At 41.7% G+C, this 24,957-nt stretch overlaps 1 protein-coding gene across 1 annotated transcript in view; it reads right to left on the bottom strand.

Moving 5' to 3' along the window:
- sorcs3 (sortilin related VPS10 domain containing receptor 3) overlaps positions 1-24,957 on the bottom strand; it is a gene marked incomplete in the record, with an annotated part of 346,527 nt that overhangs the window by 86,366 nt on the left and 235,204 nt on the right. The window contains 6 exon segments of the mRNA XM_036137616.1: positions 878-1,024; positions 9,637-9,816; positions 10,182-10,271; positions 17,343-17,461; positions 17,978-18,042; positions 22,768-22,841. Coding sequence (XP_035993509.1) covers positions 878-1,024; positions 9,637-9,816; positions 10,182-10,271; positions 17,343-17,461; positions 17,978-18,042; positions 22,768-22,841 — 675 coding nt within the window.

The raw sequence follows: 24,957 nt of genomic DNA, 5'->3' as shown, positions 1-24,957 counted from the left end.
AAGCCTGTTAATTTCTCCTCAGGGGGGTTATTGAGCTCAGTCCCTTGGAGTAGAGACATGGGATTTGATGCAGGTTATGAAATCTGATTGGATATAACTCTGTATTGAGACATCAACCGATGACAAACCTTTTTTTTCCAGTGAAGGAGAGGCTGCATCCCCCTAAAGCTCTTTGGCATTGGCAGAGAAGATTTGGCCAGTTTTTCATGGCTGCAACCCACATGTTCATCTCTGCTGCTCAAGCCGTGAGTATATTTTCTTGCAAAAATTGCCTCATTTAAGGACTAATAAACAGGCTCGTCAATGGTAAAGGATTTATTATCAGGAAGCAAAAGAAAGAAAGAAAAAAAACCTACCAAAAACAAATGTTACTTTTTCTGATGAGTATAGAATAAAATTCGTAGGTCATTAAATGTTTGGAGATGTTAAAAATAGAATATGTGGAGCTATTTTCTTTGATCTTTTGGCAACCACAACATTTTCTCCAATAGGTTGTTCTGCAGAAAGCGGTTTTTGAGAAGCCGCTTCCGTTTCCTTTTATGAACATTTTAATGGCAGATTGCTGCAGGTTGCTCCACACAGTCAGTTCCCCCTCAGGTGCGCCCCTCAGCAATAAACGTGTTCAAACATATTTGCGCTCCAGTTTGATGCCAAACACATTGTGAGATTAAATAACAAAAACAGCCTAGTTGTAACTTAATTACAACTAATGGCTTATTATTTGAGTGCCGTACAATGAAGTGAAGCTGTAAACTATAAATCATTATTCCTAATTATGCCTGGCAACGTTCCACCTGGCATTTCCTCGCCACATCGGTGCGAACATGAGCAGAATGAGGGCCTGAGCTCCAGGAAAATGTCTGGCTCGGTGTTTTACCAGAATGCAGTGGATGTCGTTCCCCTCCAGGTCGGCAGCAGGCGCCTGAAGGAGCCTCCAGTCCCGGCCTTTGTTGTAGGTGATGTAGGTCTTCACCTGGTTGTCCTGCTTCTTGTTTGCGATTAGCATTCCTTTGATTCCAGCCACCTGATGGACGCAGACAGCAAACACGTCAGATTTCTTTCTTCTTCACTTGTCAGATGCAAAACAGAAATTATTATGCACACATGTAACACTCCCACCAATTCCCCTGACAGTTAGGAGCAGATCCAGCTCTCCCATCGGACGGGGCATTTTGTGCACTGCGGCAGCAATCTTTACAACGCCCGTTAAATGAAAATGGAACGCTTATCCTCTCCCTCTGTTGTCGACAATCGTCAGCAGAGACGGCTGCAGGTAGCGCTAAGTGCTATCTGCGCTTACGTGCCTCAGCAGCACAGACAGGATAAAATGCGGCTTGTCCGTTTTCTCTCAGGAAGACTAAATCACAGAAGAGTGAAATCCAGACCCTCAGAAAGCCATCTGAACCTTTCAGCTCAAGGATTTCTTTTTTTTTCTCCCAAGAAAAGCCGCCTGACTACTTTCGGGGGTTCTTTCTATGTTCTGAGACCAAAACACCAAAAACATCCCGAGCAGTCACCCGTTACTTCAAAGTGTCTGTTTCTGGCACGATGCGTAGAACCTGGACCAAAGCAAAGTGAGCTCTGTGATGGAAAGGACACAGTCCTTGGAGTGGTTGCCACAGTGACGGGCTCTGCTTGGATGTGCTTCCCTCCCTGCAGGGGTGCATCTATATAAGTGGCACTAATAGGCTGCACATTTGACATTGTCAGAGATACGTGGCGCTCAAGATGGATGCGGCTAATGAGGGTCCCCCCCCATCCTGATCCAGCCAGACATGCCAATCGCTGCAGTTATTATTTATTGCCTCCACCCACTCGCTCTTTCCCTCCCTCACACAAACACACGCTTGCTCACAATCAGAAAATCCTGCACATCCACCAGCATGTCTTTCCTTCCAGCCATCACTTACACCTACATGACTTTTTGTGCAATACAGCGGAGGGTGCGGGCAGAAGTTTCTGATCCACAGATTACTCAGAAGTTGGAGTCTGCGTGCCGGTAAACGGAGAAATGACGCCGGGTGATGTGCAAGCGAGTAAAGATGAGATCTACCAGCTGCTGTTAATAACTTCTGCTACAAATAAACTGATCAGTCAGGACTTAACCTAAAAAAAACATCCACTGTCCATTTCTATGGTTGTTGATTTTCCTGAGCCTATACGCAAATACGCTCTGTAAATAGTTTCAATCCAATTTTGTACCTATTTTGCACTGTCAATTCATGCCTTCCTGCATTCATTTTTGTTTTTAGCAGCTTTTCTCTTCTTCTGCTGCCGCAGCCTGCAAGTGACGAGTACCACAGGGTTTCTACCCTTCTCACCGTTGTAACAACTTCTCACCTTCAGGTTAGAGATTAACACACACACACACACACACACACACACACACCTCCAGATATCCTGGTTTTGTAGAGCTAAGCTACCCTGGCCGATGAAAGCAATCAGCTTCTTCATTTGGGATACCTGGGATAGTAAGACACGTTAAAAAGCTGTAGATGCTGTAGATGAGCATTTTTGTCTGCATGAGCAGAAAGTGTGCACATACTGCAGCTCGGCATCAGTGCTAGAGCTACACAGATGAATCATTTAATGACTGGAATCAGGCCATTTTATTCTTGATCAGCCCTGAGACTTTCAGAAACCTGATTCTCTTCTTCTTGTCAGTGAATTAACAAAAACACTCATGTGGCTGTGGACCAAAAGGTCTGAGAGATCAGTGTTCTCCGCACACAAATAGTCAAAATGGCAAAGAGAAAATGTTTAGGTGTCATTTTATCAGGACGGCACGTCTACACAGAGAGAAAAGTTGCTGATCTTAGATGAGCAACTCTGCAAAGATCCGCCACAGAGTCAGACGTGTGTTTACGGTCATAAATGAACTGGCATTATAACACGTGAACAATTAGTAAAGCCAACCTTTTTGCATCAAGGCAGAGCGTCTGAAAAAACAATGCAAAGGTTTATTTGATTGGATTCATTTATTGTTTCATTTATGTATCATTTCCAACCTTTATTTTACTGGTAAAAAAAACTTACTAGGATGAGTTATCTCTACAGAAACAGTACCACAGACTCACATAATGAGCACTTCAACAGGTTAAACACCTACAGATGGATTTATCAGACGCCTATAGTCAAAAGCCTGATATCAATCCTTATAATAGTTTTCATCACATCAGGAAGGTTGTCTGTGATGGGAAAGAAGACAGGGATCTCTCAAAAGACGATGAAAGAATGTACAATAAATATATATTTCATTTTAAAATGGTTTCTAAATTAATTGCAGAAACATTCTTTGTGATATTGGAGCTATCAAATACTTTCTAGTATTGCTGAGAAGCTGTGTGCATGTTTCCTCTGGTATTTTAATAACGTATCTACAGCACAGAAGGCCTCTAAGCCATCCACCCTGAGCTCTTTATCAGGCTGGACTCTGGTCAGAACCAACAGGTTGGTAAGACTAAACGCCTACCTCTGCCACAGGTAGGAATAACCCTGGACTTCCTTTTATTTCTGAAGATCTTACTGACCCAGTGGACATCTCTCAGCCTTAATCTGGAGGTGGAAGGAGCGTCGTTTCATCATAAGCCTCCAAACACCAGGAGCTCCTTGCTCGTTCGATAGAGGAATGAAAAACGTAGTGAAGGAATGGCAGCACAGGTCAGCCCAAAAACAGCCGCAGCAGCGAGGTTTGGAAGTGAGAACAACGGGGCATAGCAGGAACCCAAGAAACGTCAATATTTCAGGACAGTTAGTGTGGAAAAACATCATAAAAAATCCAAAAGATACTAAGATGATGTCACCAAACAGGGCTTTTTAGTAAACTTACTTATATCCTGTATAAATTTAGAGTATTTCATGACACTTTATTGATGATTTCTCAGTTTTAAACCTAACTTAATTTTTGTAAATCTGTGGATTAATCAGGTTGTTACTGATATCTGATGTGAATTTCTTATCAGTGGCTCCGTTAGAAATATTTTTACTGCTTTAATATTCATTCACTGGATTGTGGATCTTAAATACTGAATTTTAATTCCCCCACAATTACAAAAGTGAAACCTCATGACAGTTTCTGATATAAAACTGGTATCAATATGCTTAAACTAGTAAAAAAGCAAACTGTAGATAATTCTGATTAAATGACAGCTCTGTGCAGTTTGCACTGTGGGATCAGTGCAGTAGCCTGAGATGTTGCAGGACAAAGCCCGTCTGAGTTCCTCCTCTGGCTCTTAAACGCTCTGACAGCCTCCTCATTCATCATCCTGCTGTTGCTGCATTGCTGAGCAGCTTCTCTTTAAATTCAATAAATGCGTTCACGGTATCGTCTGCAGATCAGAACGCTGCTGCTGATCTAATGAGGATGCATTTCATTCCAGGCGCAGCGTCTCTGGCGAACAGCAGGGGATCCCAGATTATTTAAAGTGAGACAAATAAGTCATATATTTTATGACTCGTTTACTGTTTTAACGCCTTCCTGCGTTGAAGCGCGCTGCCAGAAAAAAACACAGACAGGAGGAGTCGGATCAGCGCCAGCACCAGCATGTAATTATTTTCACAGACTACATCCTACTCGGTGTCTTTGATCAATCATCCGGAGCTGTTAACGGCAAAGTCAGAAGACGTGAGGGAAAAGATAAATGGTTGTTGATACACCTAACCCCTGACAGCCAGGAGCTCCCTGCTAGACCAGAGCCAAGGCCCTGGAACCAGTCTGCAGAGCCCTGGTGCCAACACCAGACATTTTACACCAACTGCTCCTCCCAAGTCTCACTAACAGTACAATATTTACACTAATTGAGGAGGTAATTGTGCACTTTTCAGCTCAGAGGTAGAGAACTTTAAGGCTTTGTTGTGAGGGGGAAAAAAAAGTGAGTGTCTGCGAAGAAGCTTAAGATAGAGCTGCGTTGCCTCCTCTCCACGACGGCACCCCGCCCTGTTTAATGGATCCATTTATCACGAAGAGCAGCGCAGCAGCTCTGCTGGTCAGGATAAGATCAAAACTGGAGACGCGACCATGTTGCTGGTACAGTTAAAGGCCATTTTCTCTCATCCTGCAGGGCGTGGTCTAAACCTCTCTTTGCCAAAATAAAACTACTCATTTTAAAATGTTTATTTTTAACATTAAAGGAATGATTTTAGTGCCATTAATACATATACATACATTTGTACAACAATGGAATGTGAGTGTTTTAATGAAATAAAGTAGTCTTTGTCTCTTTGGAGGAAAATTATCTGCATGTTCAGGGAAGGCAGGCTGGTTGTTTCTGGCTTTGACAGTTTTCTTAGTCTGGGAACAACTTTGTCTAATCTCAGGGTTAGTAACACCAGGATATTTGTTCCGACTTCGTTGAAAACACGTGACTTAGTCAAGTTTAATGAAGGGGGTGAATTTTGGGTGTAAAATTTTAGATTTTCAATGAAACCAAAACAATGGATACTTGGTGTTGCACATCAGCTGATTATGCCAGCAGAGAAACTTTTAGGGCCACACAAAACCGTTCCAAGGGCCACAAATGGCCCACAGGCCACCCTTTGGGCACCCTTGTTTTATTGCCTCCTCCACATCGTCTGCAGTCTCCTCTGATCTTCAAGCAAACATCTCCTCTGTTAACTAAACATCTCTGCACATTTTTTATGCCTTGTTTACCTCATTACTTTTTTTCAGTTTGCTTTGTTGTTGCGTCCTTTTTTTTTTTTCTTATGCAAAAGAAGCTCTCTTGCGTTGCCCTCGTTGTAAATGAAGAGTGCTCTATAAATAAAGACTGCTTGACTGCTGATTGTGTGGAAATTATCTAACGGGCCGCAGCTTTCCTTCAGCGGTGGTACGAGGGACTCGATCGGGTTCTGTGCTGGTGGAAATAACAGCCAGGAACCGCAGCTGGCCTAAAGACGTCCGTCAGTCTGGGGGAAATCGTGACACAAAGACAGAAAATGGCTTTCAGAGGAACGGCTCACACCTGTTATTAGAGCTGACTGTGGTAGAATGAGCCGGAACACGTTCTAGCAGCTTTATTCCAAGCTCCCCAGGTGTCAGCGCATAAAGTACAGTCTAATTCATCCAAAGCTGTTTACATCAGGCGGCGGGGCCTTTTCCGGGACCATTTCTTCTCTTTTTTTCTGCTTCTTGCTACGGATTTATTCATTCTAGTTTATCTATTTGCCAGTAAAACAGCACAGGTGCTTTCAGACTGATTCTCAGCTATTTGCATGCATCTTCTGAAAGCTGCATTGTTTGCTCTCTCTCCCACCTCAGAAATGAGGCAGTGCTGCATGGAAATGGGAGCTGTGCTCACAATCAGCGCACATATCCAGAGTCTGGCCAGGAGAAGTAATGGCATTGTTAATTACCACCCCGCTGCCACTGCAGCTGGCCAATATCTCACTTCCTTCCTGCACTCCCTCTATCACACCTGCCAGTGTTGGAGTGATAAACTGGGCTCACAGGGGAGCGTGGAGGGATGGAAGTGAGCTCTCCCGCTATGAATGCAAACACATACAGTAGGTAGGCTGCGAGCTAACAAGGTCGAGTCCATAGTTTCATAGCAGCGAGGCGCATTACGGCTCCTTTCTATGCCGGGTATGGGTGCTGTCAGGAAGATGGACGAGTCGAGCACAGCCTGTTATGCAAACCTGTCTAGATTCCACCAGACAACTAAAACTGACTGTGAGGCAACGCTGTGGATGAGGATGTCACCTGTCGCCGTCACTCCAACAGTTGTGTCTCTACCAACATCTAACATAACCACAACACCTTCACTAATTTTTGGTTTCTCCTCATAAGCAGAGTTGTTATCTGCTGAGAATGTCTGCAACACATTTAGCTAAAGAACAACATGCATGGAAAGCCTTAAAAAACTGAATCAAAATGTCAGTTTTCTGGCCTAAACATTTTAATGTCTTACTTTTTCCAAGTTCCTGGAACGTAGTAGCAGTATAGTAGGTCAAAGAAAAGACTGTGAAAATTTTAAAGTTTCATCTTTGAACTGAAGAGTCAGAGCTCACCTTAACTTCATGTAAGAGAAACATGTTTTTAATGCTTTTAAATCCATGTGAATACAAGTATGATTAAAAGGGAAGATAAACTGAATAAAAAAGCATTTTAGATGCAGCTCACTGGGAGGTTTCGCTGTTTTTTGAACAGGCTTGAGGGCACTGCGTATGATGCTGGGGGCTACCTGGAACCCATGGGCACCATGTTGGGGAGGGAATCTGAGGAAGCTGATGTCTCTGATGTGTAGAAATACACCACAGCACCTACGCTGGTTATAATGTTACGCCTGATCACTGTAATTCATAAACCATCCACTGAGCACCAGAGGTCAAAAACGAAGCCACAGAACTAACCCTGAGCTAAACTCTCTGCAGATAATGAGGAACTTTAGCAAAAGGATCTAAATAACTGACAAATCCTCAGCGTTTCACAAGTTATGTGATTATTAATAAAGACGCATTTAAAGCTTCATTTCTATATACAGTATTATTTAGAGATTTTCGGCTTTCAGTGTGACCTGCTGTCTCACATCTGAACCCAGTTGTGTAAAATGTTGTTTTATTCCAACAACTAAATGCAACAGAATCTGACCGTTTGGAAAAAAAAAATGTCCTGAAGATTTTTCTAAAAGGGGTTCCGACAGAAAATTATGGGATTACAAGATAATCCCCATTAATGCATTAAAGGATTAGTCCCGGGCCCAGTGGGGGATAAAACCCAAAACCTTTAACATAAAGATGCAGCCATCCAAAAGAAGTCATGGGTAAATGAGCACCTTAAGGGGTGTCATGGACTTTTTAGTCAAGTACTCAACACAAGGACGGGAACTTTTACTAAGCACACCCTCTCTGTCATAATTAAATAACAAGCTGGTGTGAACATAAACTGTTCACTAAAAAAGATTCAGGTCCGATTTAGCGTCTTTGTGCGGAAAAGAACTGCGATATTTCAAAGAAGGAGTCTGGTGACTGTGGATGTCAATGCATGGGCATGTTCTAGCTTGCTATGTATTCACCCCCATTTTTTTAGGTTTTGTTGCTTCGTGTCCTGGAGTTAAAAATGATAATTTGAGAGTTTGCCCTATTCAGTTACAGTTTTTTTTGTTTTTTTGTGAAGCAAACAATAATTAATGCAATAATGCCCACAACTCCCCTAAAGTCAGGACTTTTAGAGCCTTCAGCAGCAGCTCCAGCTGCCTGGGTCTCTGGGTCTCTGTGTCTCTGTGTCACTGGCTCTCTGTGTCTCTGGGTCTCTGGGTCTCTGTGTCCCTGGGTCCCTGGCTCTCTGTGTCTCTGTGTCTTTGTGTCTCTGGGTCTCTGTGTCTCTGTGTCTCCGGATCTCTGTTCCCCTGTGTCTCTGTGTCTCTGTGTCTCTGGGTCTCTGTGTCTCTGTGTCTCTGTGTCTCTGTGTCTCTCGCTCTCTGTGTCTCTGGGTCTCTGTCTCTCTGACTCTCCACTTCTGGCCTCTGGGCTTTCTGCCCGTTCCTCCAGGCTAAACAGCTGCAGCTCCTCCAGGCTGGACCGTTTTCTCTGGTCAACAGAGATCTTCACGTCTAACCTCAGATTATCGATCGGGATCAGGTCTGGACTTTGACTAGGCCACTCCAACACATGTAAATGTTTCCCCTTAAACTCCTCTAGTGTTGCTGCAGCAGTACGTTTCGGGTCGTTGAACCTCCGACCCAGTCTCAGCTCACGAGTTAAACATCCCTGTATTCAGCTCCGTCCATCTTTACCCCAACCTGGACCAGTTTCTCAGTCCCTGCTGCTGAAAAACATCCCCAGCATGATGCTGCCACCACCATGCTTCACTGTGGGGATGAAGTTCTGGGGGATGTTCTGGGTTTGGACCAGGCAGCATTTTCTTTGGTGGCAGAAGAGTTCAGTTTTAGTCTCATCTGACCAGAACACCTTCCTCTATTCATTTGGGGAGTTGCCCACGTGCTTTTGGTTTTCAGAGTGAAGGAAAACTGTTGGAACTTGTAGTTCTTCCCATTGGGGCCAAACCAGAAGCAGTAGAATCAACACAAACGATACATAACTACCAAATAAATAAATATACCACTCATTTTAAGGCAAAAAAGAAAAAAAGGCCTTCTTAGGAACTAAATATCAAGGACCTAAAATAATTGGCATGGAACCAAGTTAAGGAACGTGAACTGTTTTATTTTAGACAAAAGAAAAACCAAATCATACTCGGCTATATGGTGAAAGACTTTGAATCTCCTTTGTTAAAGCTGCAGTGGGAAGTTCTGAGAAAACGGTAGATTCAGCATGACAGTTTGAAGAAGCACACCTTACAGGTTCCTCCCCCTCGCTCTCTGCTGCGCTGCTCCAGTGTTCACCTGTAATCGTTTTCTGAGCAGGTGCCACTCCAAAAACTATCAGTTTTCCTGTAAAGCAGGTTGTTTCTTCACCATTCCACCACACAGCTGAAACCCACCGGCAATCTTAAACTTGGATGAAGGTAGCGCTGTGCAGGAGAGGGGTGTGTACACACTGCTCACACAAAAGTCTAAGACAATGTGCAGATCACCAACTACAGACTGTTTTAAGTTTATGTTAGATCCAAAGAGGCTACAGGAAAGCAATGCTCCTATAAAGTTAACCGAAGAATAATTGAGAATCTTATCAGCTGCGCACCTCATAAAGGTCCAACATCTGGTTGCCAGCGATGCCCTTGGTTGTCTTGACATTTTCCATGGCCAGGGTAAAGTAGATCCCTCTGGTATCAGACAGGTAGAGGTTGTAGGTGTCGTTCTGGTTCCACTCCTGCACCGCCGCAAAGACCTGCTTCCCGTCAGTGCTGACGATGTGCAAATCCTTTCGGGAACCAGCGGGAGAGATTAAGGGGAATTATGACTGGGGGTACAGAGGTGAGGGATTAGAACATGTTGGCCCTGCAGGATTGGTCATGAGATCAGTGCTGTGGCTGGAATATAGATGGCTGTGGACGTACTGGATGCTAGAGAGAGTCACAAACACTATGAAGAACACCGTGTCAGCTTGTTCTGAAGAACAACAACTGGAACAGGTCTTTTACATCAGTTCTACACTTTTAAAGGGTAAGCATTCAATCTTGAGAAATATGATCAAACTTGATTAATTGCATGATTAATTTGTTCTGACATTTAGAAATGAAAGACTTTCCATGAGTCTTGGACAGGAGAAAATGTGCTGCAGCTTACCTTAGGCAGGGAATACTTGGGCAGTTTGATTTGGATGAAGGCTTCTCTCTTGTAGGAGACGTAATAAGTTGCTCGTCCAGATGTGGGGACCTTTGAGACAACGAGATACAGCAAATGATCTTTCATTCTTTAGTCTGGAAGTTATAGCTATTTAGAGTGCTTTAATGCATGTTTTTTTTTTTTTACTTAAAAGCTCTTTTATACCTTGGTTTATCATGGTAAATGTGTCAGTAAATAAACAAGACTATTAAATGGTTTATCTATGAACCAGTTCAAGCACTGAGGAAATGTTTAGAAGAAATCAATGCCTGGATGTGCCATAATTTTCTTCAATTGAATAAAAACAAAACTGAAGTAATAATATTTGGACCAATAAAGGGGAGATCCAGAGTTAGCACACAGCTTCAGCTGCTTCAGCTAGGAACCACTGATCAGGCCTGAAACCTGGGAGTAGTGATGGACTCAGACCTGAACCTCCAAAAGTATTTAAAGACAATTGCAAGGTCGGCTTTCTATCACCTGAAGAACATTTCCAGGATTAAAGGACTAATGTCTCAGCAGGATCTGGAAAAACTAATCCATGTTTATCTTTAGATCACTGCAACGGTGTTTTCACAGGTCTGCCTAAAAAGTGGATCAGAACGCTGCAGCTGATCCAGAACCTGCTGCCCGCGTCCTCACTAAGACTTTTTAGTCTAACTGTTTTTAAGTTTCTATTTTGTTTTTATATTTTATTCCTACTTGCTTTTATTCTGTTTTATTTTCCTATATTTTAATCATGTAAGTTACTTTGCATTGTCTCTGTACTGAATTATGACCTCACTCTGGTGGTTTTGGTTCATGTATTTGGTTTTAGATATATTTTTTTTCTTTGTTAGTAAACTAATTTTATCTTTGTTAACTCCCTGATTTCATGATTTTCTTAACCTCCATGCACTTCTTTTTATTTTGCTTGGATTGCTGTTTTAACATGTCGTGTCAGTTATTTTGATCTTATACCATTTCCATTTCATATCTATCGCCTTTCCTAGCATATTCAGTCTACGATTGTTGTATGAAATGGACTCTGTAAAGAAATTTGACTTGACCTATCCTTTGGCAGACTTTATATACACTGCACATGAGCGCTGTGACAACTCTATTGAAGCACTAAACCAGTGTTGCACCAATCATTCAATAGCATTACTTAATCTCATATCACACTATGCAGAATCTCCATCTGCACTGATGAAGATCTGCTCACCTTTGCATGCAGAATGCTTTAAACAACAGCAGCTGGACAAACTTTTGTCAAAGCATACTTTAACTGGTTCATTTCTGCTCTACATGTGTGTTATGATGGCAGGAGTTTTAACTGTTACATGAAGCCCTTTTATAGTGGTTTGAATATGTAGATGTGTTCTATATATACACTCTGTTGGTTGTCTGGATCTTGTTTCAGGATTTTTGCAGTAGTATCAAATTGATTCTTTTTTGTTTATTTATATATTAGATTTTTTTTTTTTTTGCTTGTAATGTATTATTTATTTATTTTTGATTAAAATTATTTAAGTAACCAGTGGAGAAATGTGGTTCTGTGTCCGATTGCATCCTGTTAAAGAGACTTTCTGATTCTATTACAGGATCCTGTTTAGATTTTATGGAAAATAAAATCTAGAATCTAGAAAAAAACGGAAATCTGGTACGGACTACATTTTGTGGGAAAGACACATTTTATGATAGTACATATGATAATAACTTCTTTATATTCACTCTGTGTACAATTTTCTCCTGAAATTTTGATACGGGCGCACCCGAGTTGCTTCCACTGCCAGGCCGCCACCGGTCATCAAACTGCCTTCAATCAATAACACTGATGGGTGTCATGTGTGTCTTTCTTAGTAGTTTACCAAGGCTGTTATCCAAAGAACTACGCTTTTTTTCACCCTACTTGGTCATTTATAGTCATCACCTGACTTTAATTCAGAGAATACACTCCTCCCCAGGTGTCAGTGAACTTAGTGGTTTCAAAATGGACTTTGGTAAATATCTGGTAGGACAATCAATAGTCTCATTATTCTTTGTCAGGAGAAATCTTTAAGTTGCCTAACCAATCCTCATTTGGGGGGAGGGGGTCATTCTCCTTGTTGCAGGTCTGTTGCAAACACTACAAGCTGTTAGGAGTCTGTTTGGGGAGGTGGGGGCTGGAGAAGTGTCATTAGCCTTGGGGCAACAAAGGACCATTTGTGCACATAGGGATACACCGCGCAAAATGATTGTGCAGTTTCATAACCCAATTTTCCTCCTGATCGATAACGACATAAAATTCATTAGAGAAAAACCTTCAATTTCACAGCTTGCAGAGGAGAAGCAATGTGAGCATCAATGTTGCACGACGGGGCTGATTTTGTTACTGATCTTGTAAGTGCTCTGTGCGGCTCAGAGGAGAGAAAACAAGCTTTGAGAGGAAATTCAGCGGCCTAGCTGTGAGCACCGCAGAACATTCCCACATGCAATGGAGTGAGGGAGCCACAGATCGATGGCCAGATAACCAGCAGCAGTTTGAACTTTAAGAGGAATTGGTATGATTGATTTCCCCCCCACCCCATCCCTTGTAGGATCTTTCGTCTGTGACGCACGCGTGTTAGAATGTGGAGGCGATTGGATTGAAACAGAGTCTGGGTCCTGTGCCTGTGAGTTCACTTGAAAGACTCAGGAGAGGTCAAACAAGATTGAAGGATCTTTAAGGAACAGCTTCATTTCTTGTCTAAAGGGCTGTGGGGGGAGTAAAGTTCCAGGTAGCTGGACTTTGAAGAAACTTTTGCTTTTAGCTGAAAACATTTCCACTGATCAAACTGCAACAGCAGGAAAAAAGGAAACAACGCAAGACATTTTCATTGAAGGTAATTATTTATTTGAGTTAGTGTCCACAATGCCATCAGTGAGCTAATATGTGTTCAATCATTTTAAGAATTATTTTTATACTACACCACAGACTTCAGGGAGACCCTCACCTGCAGTCACCAGATGACTAACAGAACAAGAACTCGTCCATAATTGGCTGAAATTAGTCCCCATTGTCCTACAAAATACCAAAATAGTCCTTCATATCATTACACTCCCGCTACCAGCTGGAGCTGTTAATGCTTTCATATTGTTCAACTAAACTTTGACCACATTTTCTGAATATGGCAGCTGAGGTCAATTTTCATGTGACCAGACAGCAGCTTTACTTCTTGAAGGTTTTGATGTATTGTGCATCCACAGATGGTATTCCACATCTCAGACCAGTCTGCCCATTAACCTCTGACATCAACAGGCCACTTTCATCCACACAACTAGTGCTAACTGGATATTTTCTTCTTTTCTGACACCAGAGACATGGCCATGTCTAAAAATCCCAATCGATGACCAGTTTCTGAAATACTCAGGTCAGCACTTCAGTGACCAAAAAAACCAAACCGCAGTCAAAGTCACTTAAATCCTCTTTCCTCCACATTCTGACGTTAACTTTTGACTTCAGCAAGTTGTCTTGAACACATTTAGTTGGCTAAATGTATTTAGTTGATGCTGTAAATTGGATGTTTCATGATTTCTTTTCCTAACAAGGAGTTCCTAATAAAGTGGCCATAAATCAGGTGCTTTTGAGCTCTTTAAAAGAAAACTCTCAGCAAACACCAAACACCACAAAGGTTTACTGTGGGCATTTGGATTCACTGGCTTTGACGACAAGCTGTGTATTTATCTTTGCTTTTTTTCTGTAAATTAACAAAGCATAATTTGCACAGTTTGATCCCTTCAAATGAAACAAAGCTTGGAGATTAACATCTGCAGGTTTAATAATTCCTGTGACTTAAAGTAAATCTTTTTATGTTCAGATACTGAAAGATCTGGTAAATAGTCTGGACTGTACCCTCTGAAACTAAATGCAGTGATATTTAAATAGTTTGATAAATGTAACAAAAAAATCTTAAAATAACAAAAACTTAATTTTCTTAATCGCTTTTCTTGAGTAATTTCGCCCTGAAAAATGATTTTTATTTGTGCTGTAAGTGAAAAATACACAAATGAAATTAATGTTTTAGTAGTTTAAGGTCTCAACAGGTGTAAAACTGACTCCTTACCAGGTTTTGTGTTACTTCAGTTTTATGGTTTAGGGCTTTTGTGCTGTAGTGTTACGTTACAGAAGTTGTTAATTAATATATTTGACTAAAATCTAAAATGTGTCCTGTTTACTGATGGTAGCAGAGAACGTGAGACATCAGGTGAAAAGATGGAGCGTAAACAAGTAGAAGACAAAAGGGGAACTCTTAGCCTGACAGTACAGTTTGCTCTAAGGTTACAGTTTCACATTGTATTTTTGTGGTTTTTAGTATGAATTCAACAGCTCACAGTATAAATAATTTAAGTTTTTTTTTACATTTTAATCTTGGGGCCAATTTTTAAATGTTTAGCACATTTATTGGTCGCTGCACAGGCCTGCAGTGCTCAATGTAAAAGAGGAAGAGAAAGGAATCAGAGACACAAATTAATCTAAAGTCCCAAACTAAAAAAGAACTTTGTGATGTTATAGTGTTGCTTTATTGTAATTTTTTCACTGCAGTTTAGACCTGAACCAGGAGACCCATTTGTCCAGTTCAGTCAGAACTTCGGACCACAATGGAGAAATCCCAGTGCCTCTAAAATGTATGAGGAGCTCCTGAGTCGATGAGTTCTTCATTGATTTTAAATGCTTGGCTGTGCCAGGGAGAAGTGAGAGAGGCACAGATAGTTTGTAGTTAAGTGGCTTAGTTCCTTTTCATCACCCAGCATGAGTGTTATTTTATATACGCGGCCTTGTATTTATGGCTCTTAAACCTTTGCACATGTTGTTATGCTACAGCTGCAAATTTAAAAGTATTAAATGGCTGAATTGCCTCATCAGCATTTGATTCTGCTCTGCAGAGGCCTGGTGATGTGACGTTCATTCACTTCAGGTGTGTTAAAGACGGGGTTGTTATGCCATTTATGACGTGACAGACCACATTTCCCAGCATGCAACATGATAAACATGGCCACCGATCTCCCAGCATGTTAATCGGTCAGCGCGACCACCGGCCCTAGCCAAGAGATAACGTCGCTATAGTATGATATAAAAAGAGCCTGCAAGCTCCGCTCTATCTTCTTCACTGGCACCGCGCCACCTGGGAAGACATACAGCTGCTCATCCCGCTGGATATTCCCCCACGTGGCACGTGTTCGATTTATCGCTGGACCGAGAACTTACGAAGCAAACTCATCCCTGCATTTCCTATGCAGGAGGTACTTTGAATTCACTTCGGTCAGAGACTGAGAGCCGCTCATCTCCCAGTGATCGTCAGGAACCTCGTTTTTATTTCGGCCAAACAAAACGTCGAAGAGCCCAGAGACTTCGGGGTTCCCCTTTCCTTGCTGTCTGACAGACCTGCGCTCGCCGAAGCGCTCCAGGATGCCTGCAGATTCGGAGCTGGGACATTCCCCTGAGACAACACAAGTAAAACGGGACTTTCCTCTTTTATTTCTCTTTTTACCCATAAGGTGATATATTTTGTGCCTGGGCAGAAACTATTAGGATTTAGTTTAATGCTTAATTACTCCGAGACGGAGTTTGTTTTAACTGCTGGATATTTATGATGTATGTGCATGCCTTTTTTGTAAGTGATTTTGGCTGTGTTGTTTTTTTTGTTTTTTATAAGCTGATCCCGCCGAGGATCAATCTTACTTTCCCCATATCCCTCTTATCTCCAGCTTGAATCTCTTTGTCTGAAATTTCTCAGTTCGCGCACTTTCTTTGAATCCCTTATTCAGGAATAAGACCCCCTCCCGGTCAAAGCCCGCCCCACACTAGTGTATGCGTTAAATACGTCATTAAGACCTCCCCCTCATGCATCACGCAAGGTCGTAGGTTATATGTCGTCATAGTTGCCATCTTGGTCAGGTGATAGGTAGCTCTAATCTATCATCTTAGCTTGTTCCATCTTCCATCTAGTCTGTTTTCTCAAAGCTATTGTGTCTTTCAGTGCTGCTACGTCAAAGTGCCGACGTCTTGAATGTGAGGTTTAAACAACTGTGAGTTAAACTAAGAATTGCTACCTCTCATTTTAATAAATTTTTCACTTGTTTATTTTCATTTATTTCCTTTTGCATGTTTATTTTTAGTAGTGAGTAGCGTTTCCTAGTTTATTGAATTAGAATAATTACTGGCAATTATAAGGCAATTATTTTGGTTTAATAAATATTAACGTGTGGAATAGTAATTGTTTGTGTTTATTTTGATCCAGAAGGTATATGGTTTCGAAGAGTACAGAATTACCTCTTTTTGAGTTAACAACTGAAATCAACTGTGACATTTTCATTGGTTTATGGTAAAGGAGTAAGGATTAAACTCTAATTGCAGTTATAATTTGAGTTATCAACACTTGCTGGATAAATCTCATCGGTCAGAAACCAGTTAGATCACACTTTTCCAGTATAAATAAGTTCATAACAGCTAATTAATAAATGCATTATTGGTATTAATCATATCAAGCTTACAGCCCTGGGATCACAACCATTTGAATTATATTTGTTATAGCTACCATTTGAGTTTGAATGACCTATTATTAAAATTATAATAGCAAATTAGAGTTAATAATCATAATCAAACAGGTTTCTGGCATAACAGGGTACATCTAAAAGCTGAAGGATAGTAGCTCTATAGGACTCGACTTGGACACGGCCGGTTCATGTTGAAGCATATTTAGATTGGCCTAGTCAAAGGCCAAACCTAAATCTTAGAGTTGGATGTTCAGAGATGTTCTCAATTGAATCTGACTGAGTCTGAGCTGTTTTGCAAGGAACAGCTCAAATGTATGTCTCTTTATGGACAAAGCTGGTAAAGACCCTCCCCAAAAGAAATGCTGGTGAAATGCCAACAAAATGTGGTTCTACAAAGGATCAAGTCAGTAGAAATGAATGCCACAGATTAATAATTTAACAAATATCCGTCTATTTTGTAATTCTGCAGTACTTTGTGTTGGTTTATCACCTAAAATCCCACTAAGATACACTCAAGCTTGTGGTTTTAATGTGACACATGAGGAAAGGTTCAAAGGGTGGTTGATGAGGACCTGAGCTTGGCCACCCATCAGGTTGTATAATGGGCAGATAGTTTTAGCGCCTTACCTGTATGAAAATGTAGTCATCCTGAACCACCAGGGAGCTGATGTCGATGTATCCCGGGAACGGATAATTCCTGTTGGCTTCGGAGCACATCTGAGCTCTGCATGTGACATACTGCACATCTGTCAGGCACACACACAGGAAGCACGACTGTCGTTAAAGTTGTCGCTCCTCTCAAGCGTTCCAGCGAACAGAGCCGGAGCGACGCATCACCTGTTCGCGGTGAGCTGACACCATCTCCGTACGCCACGGTTCTCAATCAGATCAAAAAGTGTTTTTGTGTTTTAATGGTTGTTCTTCTCCCATCCACACCTCCTGACATTTTCTCGGTTAATTTGCTTCCCTTTGTAGCGCCTAGTTATTCTCATTGCGCAGATATCACAAACAAGCAGCCTGTCAATCATACTAAAAGCTTGTTTGTCTGAGAATGGCGTTAGAAAAAAACTTTCTCACTTCTTTTACTTCCTTGTTGCTGCAATTTAGAGTTCAGGAGTTGATGTTGAGTGATGTAAAGGGAAAGAAACAGAGGCCATGTTTGTTAAGGCTCAAGCCCAGGGTTAAATGTTGGACCCAAACTTTTCTCCCGTTTATTTGTTTTCCAGCTCAGGATTTCTCGTTGGGAGCTAAAAATGACTTACTTCCATCTGGTGTGTGAGCCTCCATGTGGACCAGGTCTGGTTCTTTGTCCAGGCCGGACACAGACCTGGCAGGGAAAACAGGCAGGAATGCATGAGCGTAATTGCAAGAATGAATATGATGCAGGTTAGAAAAATAAAGAAACATCAGTTTAGAGTTGTTGCCAAAGGAATAGAGCGCAAAAAAGCCACAGAAACTGGCTGAGGCAGTTTAACAGAGCAGAATTAATATGCGCCCCAAAACTAATGCCTGTTAATTTGAATTACAGATTTACACCCTTTCCATAAAAAAATAAACATTTTATGCTCACTATTTTTTATCCCTTAATTTACTGTTGCTTAATTTATGATTGTGTGATTTGTAATTATGCAAATTAACTGTAGAAGACAAAGCTTCCAGTCAACAGTAACAAATTGTTTCATTTTTCAAGCAAAAAATGCAAACAGAGAGCCTAATTTAGGGTCCAGATTCTGTGGATTAATAATCAGTGGAAAGGAAATCCCTTTCAGGAAAGTTTCCATTCAACATGTCAGTCGAGTTCAGCAAGACTTCCAAGACATGGTCCAGAGTGGCACTGTTGCCTCGCAGTTTAAATAAAAAAGTAGCCCAAAGGCGTACCCCTGTAAACATGCAGAAAAAGAACTTTCTCTTTCTCCATTCTCTGGATGACCATCCATGCATTGCTTATGGCCGCTCCACCGTGCAGGTGGAGAGGGCCTGGTCATTGAGCAACCTGCCCCCTCTGGACAGGTCCCAGTGTTTAACAGAGTAACATGGAGACCATCCACACACAATCATATTCAGGCAATTTGGAGAGACCCATTAACCTCACAGTCATGTTGGTTGAAGGCGGAGTACCCAGAGAGAGAACCCAAGAATGTAAACTCCATGCAGAAAATACCCCAGGCTGGGATTCGTACCCGTGACCTTCTTGCTGAAAGGGGACTTATGCTACACGGTGTATTCCTTATTTGCACAAACATTTAATCTCAGCGTGAAAGTCATTTTCGTTTCAAACACTTATTCATGAAAATAAACCATTTCCATTTTTGGAGGCGATTTTACAAAGAAATGTAATAAATCAAATAAGCACTGGGTGCCCAAGATTAAATGTCTTTTGGATTTTGATCTTAACCATCTTAAAATTGCACTTACAGTTTAAATAGATAAATGTAATGCTCCTTGGCACGCTCTACGTTCATCGGATTTTTGAAACACTTCTTGGTTTCCTGGCAAAGAGGTGAGTTTCAAGCATAGTCCATAAATTGTATATAATTAAGCATTTTAGAAGCTTTGCATAAGTTTATGTTATCTTGTTTTAGTCATTCTAAATTCCAATTTAGATGTAGGGTTAGGATTATTATCCAGTTGCAACAGCTACCTTTGTTAAAATTCACCCATTAGACCCAAATTGTCACCATAAATTGGTTTGGATGTTTAGGAAAAAAACAATAACCACTAATACTAAAGTGAAGAATGGATCTGAAGCTGCTGGGACCCGCTGCCCACATTAAAACCAGGTTATGACCACCATGGAGCGCGAGGGTACCAGCCAGGGAGGGAGCACTGCTTAAAAACATCTTTAACCTTATAGACACGTGCACCTTCCCAGGTGTTGGTGGATGCATCATGCTGCGGGTCGTTGTGCCGCTGTGGAATGGACAAACCTCCAAAGTCTCTAACCCGACCTGGAGTCAGTGGTTAAAAGGCCGAAATGTCGAGATATTTGGTTGTTCCAGGAGGACAACCGTCCCAAACACACATTTTCAATGACAATGGAGAATGGAAACAACAAATCAGCTAAAAAGATTTATTTCTGAGGGTAATCTCTTTCTGTCTCTCTCATCCAGCAACTGGTGGATCAGATGAGACGGCAGCAGCTGGTCTCCCACTGTGGCAGCGTTTAATACCCCTCAGAGGCCGATGGAGCCGTAGAGCAGATCCAGCCAACTGGAGCCGGGCCCGGGTGTTGCTACAGACCCATCCAGTGCTCCAGTATCCTTGAAATGGCTTTGGTGACGAGGGGGAAAGTCAGGGCTGGATTTTGCACATATTTCGGCTTTCTCTACTGCAGCGTGGAAGTGGCTCCAGATTTATGGGCAGAAGGAGAATAAAACCCAAGGCAATCCCAGGCACAGCCCAGCCACTTCAGAGGGGGGAGGGGGGGGGGGGGGGGGGGCAATGAGCTGGACGACATTCAGTCCAACATTTGTGATGAGCGTGCACTTTCAGACAGAGTTGGCGCACCACAGGGGGAGTGAGCGAGAGGTTGAGTGGATGTGAAGCGACAGGAACATCCCTGATTCGTTATTAGTCATAGGTCCTGCCTCTGAATCTGGATCTGTCCGTCGTATCTGCTCCCCCTGCGTCCACGGTTTTAGTTTAAATGAAACTGTAGTCATTTAGAGTGACCCTGAGAAATGAAGAGGATTCTAAAATACAGTTGAAAGCTGAAGATACTGTGTCACTGGAAAGTATTTGAAGCCCTTAACCTTTTCCTAATTTTGTTACATTACACTTATTCTAAAACCGGAATGGGTGTAATTTTCTAAAAGAAATTAGACAAAACTGTGTCAGAGTGAAAATGTGCTATATGTCATTTCTGTACATAATAATATCATTTAAAAATAAACACTAGTATGTACTCCTATCAATTGGTATTAATATCAGAATTGTGCTCAGGTGCACCTGGTTTCCATTTACGTGTTTCTGTAACTTGACTGGACTCCGCCTGGGCTAAATCTAGTTGATTTAACTGCATTTGTGCAGAATAGAGCACATTTATCAAAATAAGGTCTCACAGCTGGCAGTGCACATCAGAGTAGAAAACAAGCAATCAAAGGGAATCAAAGGGAATCCCTCAACCTCTGAGACCAGATTGTGTCAAAGCTCAAAACAAGGAATGAATACGAACACATTCTGGGAGCAGTAAACAGCCTGGAAAAAGCCTGTAGCCTCTTTTATTCAGAAATAAGAGATACTTGGAACCACAATAACCCTTTCTGAACTGAGTAACAGTGGAAGGAAAGCCTTGGTCAAAGAACCAAATGATCACTAGAGCTCTGGTGTGCCCTTGTGGAGATAAAGCTTCCAGAAGGTCAGCCATTGCTGATTCATTGCCAATCAGGCTTTTATGGTAAAGAGGCCAGATAGAAGCCACTCCGAACTAAAAGTCAGCCTGCTCAAATTTTGCAGAAACACACGTTGGCCATCCTGTGGTCTGAAAAGACCAAAATGGAACTTTTTATTCTGTTTTCAAACATCGTGCCTGGAGTAAAAAAGGACCATCCAACAGTACTCTAAAGCATGGTGGTGCCAGCATCAACGTTACTGTTAATATCCTTTATGGAAGTATGTAACTTTCCTTTATAGCGCCCAGGGAGTGGCAGTCTATTGGGTTCAAACTGGTCTTGCAGCCTTCTCAGGATGCAAACCCACCGCTCTAACCACCAGGCCTCCACTACCCAGACTGTTTGGAGGAGGTGTTCTTGGTACAGCATGATTACAGCAGTTATGGTTACCTGGCTCCAAGAGGCTCAAAGAGGACCTGAACTGCAGCAGAGCTGAACTCTGAACAGTCCATACACACGAAAACGGAGGTCGGACTCATCTGGCATTAGGGCCTCCAACAGGAAACCTGCTGCTGCACAAACCTCAGTGAGATCAGGGATGGTGCTAGCCATTTGGGGCCCTGGGCACCGATGCAGTGTGGTGCCACCCACGTGGAAATGAACAATAATACATTTATTTTATTTTATTTCTTTATTTACAAAAAAACTTCAGCTGTTTTCCAGCTACTAATTGCAGCTGGAAAACAGCTGCAATTAGTAAGAGGAGAAATTAAAATCCTGAAAAGTATTAAACTAATTTTGCATCAACAATGGTGCACATATGTCCACACATTAACTGTGTTTTAGCAATTAAGGAGGAAAATTAACAAAGACAATAGATTTTAAGTTGGGTTTAAATGAGTGAAATGCAACAACGGGTAGTGTAATACAAACTAGGACTCATCCTATAAAGTGCTCTTGGAAAATTATTTTATGTCCTGTTTTATTTAATGAAAACCCCTAAAAACATCCTAAATAAAAAAACTGAACAACGTGATCATGGCAAGTTTTGTTTTTCCAAGAAAGTTTCATTAGGAGGAGCTGATTAAAACCAAAGATGCTCAAAGTCTGCAGAACTTCTGCAAATTATTTTAGATTAATGCTTCTGTTCAGAGTAAATCATTTTTGAATTAGGGCAGATGTAACATGCTGAACATGAGATAAATTATTGTGTCTTTATTACTTTTGCATTTATTAATGTTCATGTTTTTCATTTGTTCAAAAAGGTTTACTGTGACTTTAGTAAAAAACTGGACACAAAATGATGCTTTGCTACTTTTTTTAGTCTACAACAGAAAAATAGTTATTTTTGCAAGACTTTTTCAACATTCCCACTGGCAACCTTTTCTCCATTCATCAACTCATGACTTTTAAAGTATCACCTGTAGTTTTCCATTATGGAGTCCTGTGTATAGCTCTTTGAAACAAAGACGTCTATAAAGTAACAAGATACGGATAAAGTGAAGAGGTGTGAATACTTTCAGGTGGGGCTGTACAGTGTGTCTTATTGAGGCAGAGCTAAATCTCAGTCCCATTGTTTCAAACTTAAGAAAAGTGCAGGATTTCACCATCATCACAGCCAGCCAGACACCCTGAGTCAAAAGCGCTCGCTGCGTTTCAGAGCCGACACAACCTGAGGGATGAGAGACGCAGCGGCAGAGACACGAGAAGCAATGACTCACCAGTAGAATCTGTTCGGGGTGACGTGTTCATGGATGAGCATCCATTTCCTGCCGAAGTCGACTGAGCTGTACAACTGCGGGAGAATCAGAGAAACGGGGACGTTAGCCGGGTCAATGTATACATCTGCACACGTCAAGTCTGTTACTCCAACCAGCTGATGCAAAACTCGGAGTAGTGATGAGTGAGCGAGAGATGTGGCTGGTTAATTCCAGGCCGGAGGTTAGTCCGTGGCTATAAAGCATCAGCCGAGGAGATGACAACAGAGTCGCTCTCAGCGTTAACAACCGGCCAATCAGGCTAACAGATTATGACAAATATATGCATCTCTGTTCCCTCCGGTACAAACAAGAGGCTCATTTCTTTCAGCTTACACAGCAAAGAAGCTCGTTTGATAAGCGTGTCAAATACTGGCTACAAAACCACTTTATCTGCAACAGTTCAGAGGACAATGGATGCGAAAAATGATGTATGGCTCACCAGATGTGCAGGTGTACGCCGTGTAGCCTGTGGCCCAATTTCAATGTACTAATTACATTTACAGGCGCCCGGGCAACCAATTAATGACCCCTTTGTGTTTGGTAGCGCTGTGCTGATCGATGATGATGGAGCGGCTCACATATTTCTTGCAGCCTTTGTGCATTCGTCTAGTTCGGTTAGTCTGTGCTTCTGGAATACAGTAAATGTTCCTGCTTGATAGATTTTAATTGCAGCACGGATAAAAATGCAAACACATTGAAATAGACGGGTGTGCCCACATCAGCGTGTGTATTTTTCATTTAAACGTTGCACTACTGAATCTTTCTCGTCTGAATGCTAAAGATCTTTCAGGATAATCATGTTTGGTTGAATCGGGTCCTTGAAATTCACACAGCCCCAGAACAGCATGATTATTCCTGCAAAAAGCTTGTTTAATTTGAGCCAGCGGCAGAAAGACGGGAATCTAATATGGAAATCAACTTTTTCTTTAAAGTTGAATTAAGATCTGGTTTCAAATGATTTATTAGACCAGGGATCATCAGTACAATTTGCTACAGAGACAGCATTTATGAAAGCAAACAATGCAGCATTAAACCTTTGATTAGACAGGCTTCAGTAATTGTGGTCCATTTAATTTATTTAAATCTTGACTGTAATCAAGAGATTTGCCGAACTCTCAGGTGTCAGCATGTCTCAGTTTTTCCTTTTCTTTTGTTTGTCTTTGACTTATACAGGCATGGACTGGACAAAAGTGTCGGTATCCATCTTTCAATCAAAGAAAATCCCACAATGGTCACTGAAATAACCTGAAACTGACAAAAGTAATTATAAATAAAATGTATTGAAAATTAACCAGTGGAAATCAGACATTGCTTTTGAATTGTGTTTCAACACATAAACTAATGAAACAGGCCTGGACAAAAATTAAGGTACCCTAAGAAAAGACCATAGACCATGTTAGACTGGGGTTGGTTCCTGTAATTAGCATTAAAATATGTTCATGCTGGTAACCAGTCAGTCTGTCTAGTTAAAGCGTTACAAGTAGTCACTGCCCTGCGTGGTGAGATGGTGTGGGCCCCACCGAACAAGGACCACAGGAAATAAAGGAGAGAGTTGTCTCAGCTTCTTGTTCCTGTGACCACAGATGCACAGATCATTCAGAAGTTTAAGGTCCACAGGACCGTAGCCAACCTCCCTGGGTGTGGCTTCAGGAGGAAAACGGATGTCAAATTGAATAGAAATATAACATGAATGTAACCAAAGATCCCTGAAGAAGCTCTAAATGAGCTAAAGGTGAACTCTAAGGTCAAGGTACATCAGTGTCAGATGGCTCCATCCATCACTGTTTGAGTCAAACTGGACTTCATGGGAGACACCACTGTTGAAAGCAAATCCTATAAAACAAGACTGGAATGTGCCACAATGCATATAAAGCTTCTAGGAGAATTCCCTTTGGACAGAAGAGACGACTTTTCAGCTCGGCGAATCCGCTCCATGTTCACAGAGGCATAAATGAAGCATACCTAGAAAACAACCCTTTCCCTACTGGGAAACATGGAGGAAGCTGCTTTGCTGCATCTGGCCCTCTGCAGGGTTCAATATAATCTCAACAATATCAAGGCGTTCCAGAGAGAAATGTGCTGCCTAGTGTCAGGGCGCTTGGTCTCAGTTGGAGTTCATGGTCTTCCAACTGTATAATGACCCAAAACACA

This window comes from Fundulus heteroclitus, chromosome 5 (assembly GCF_011125445.2).
Source record: "Fundulus heteroclitus isolate FHET01 chromosome 5, MU-UCD_Fhet_4.1, whole genome shotgun sequence".
NCBI lineage: Eukaryota > Metazoa > Chordata > Actinopteri > Cyprinodontiformes > Fundulidae > Fundulus > Fundulus heteroclitus.
This window is presented reverse-complemented; position numbering and strand designations above follow the sequence as displayed.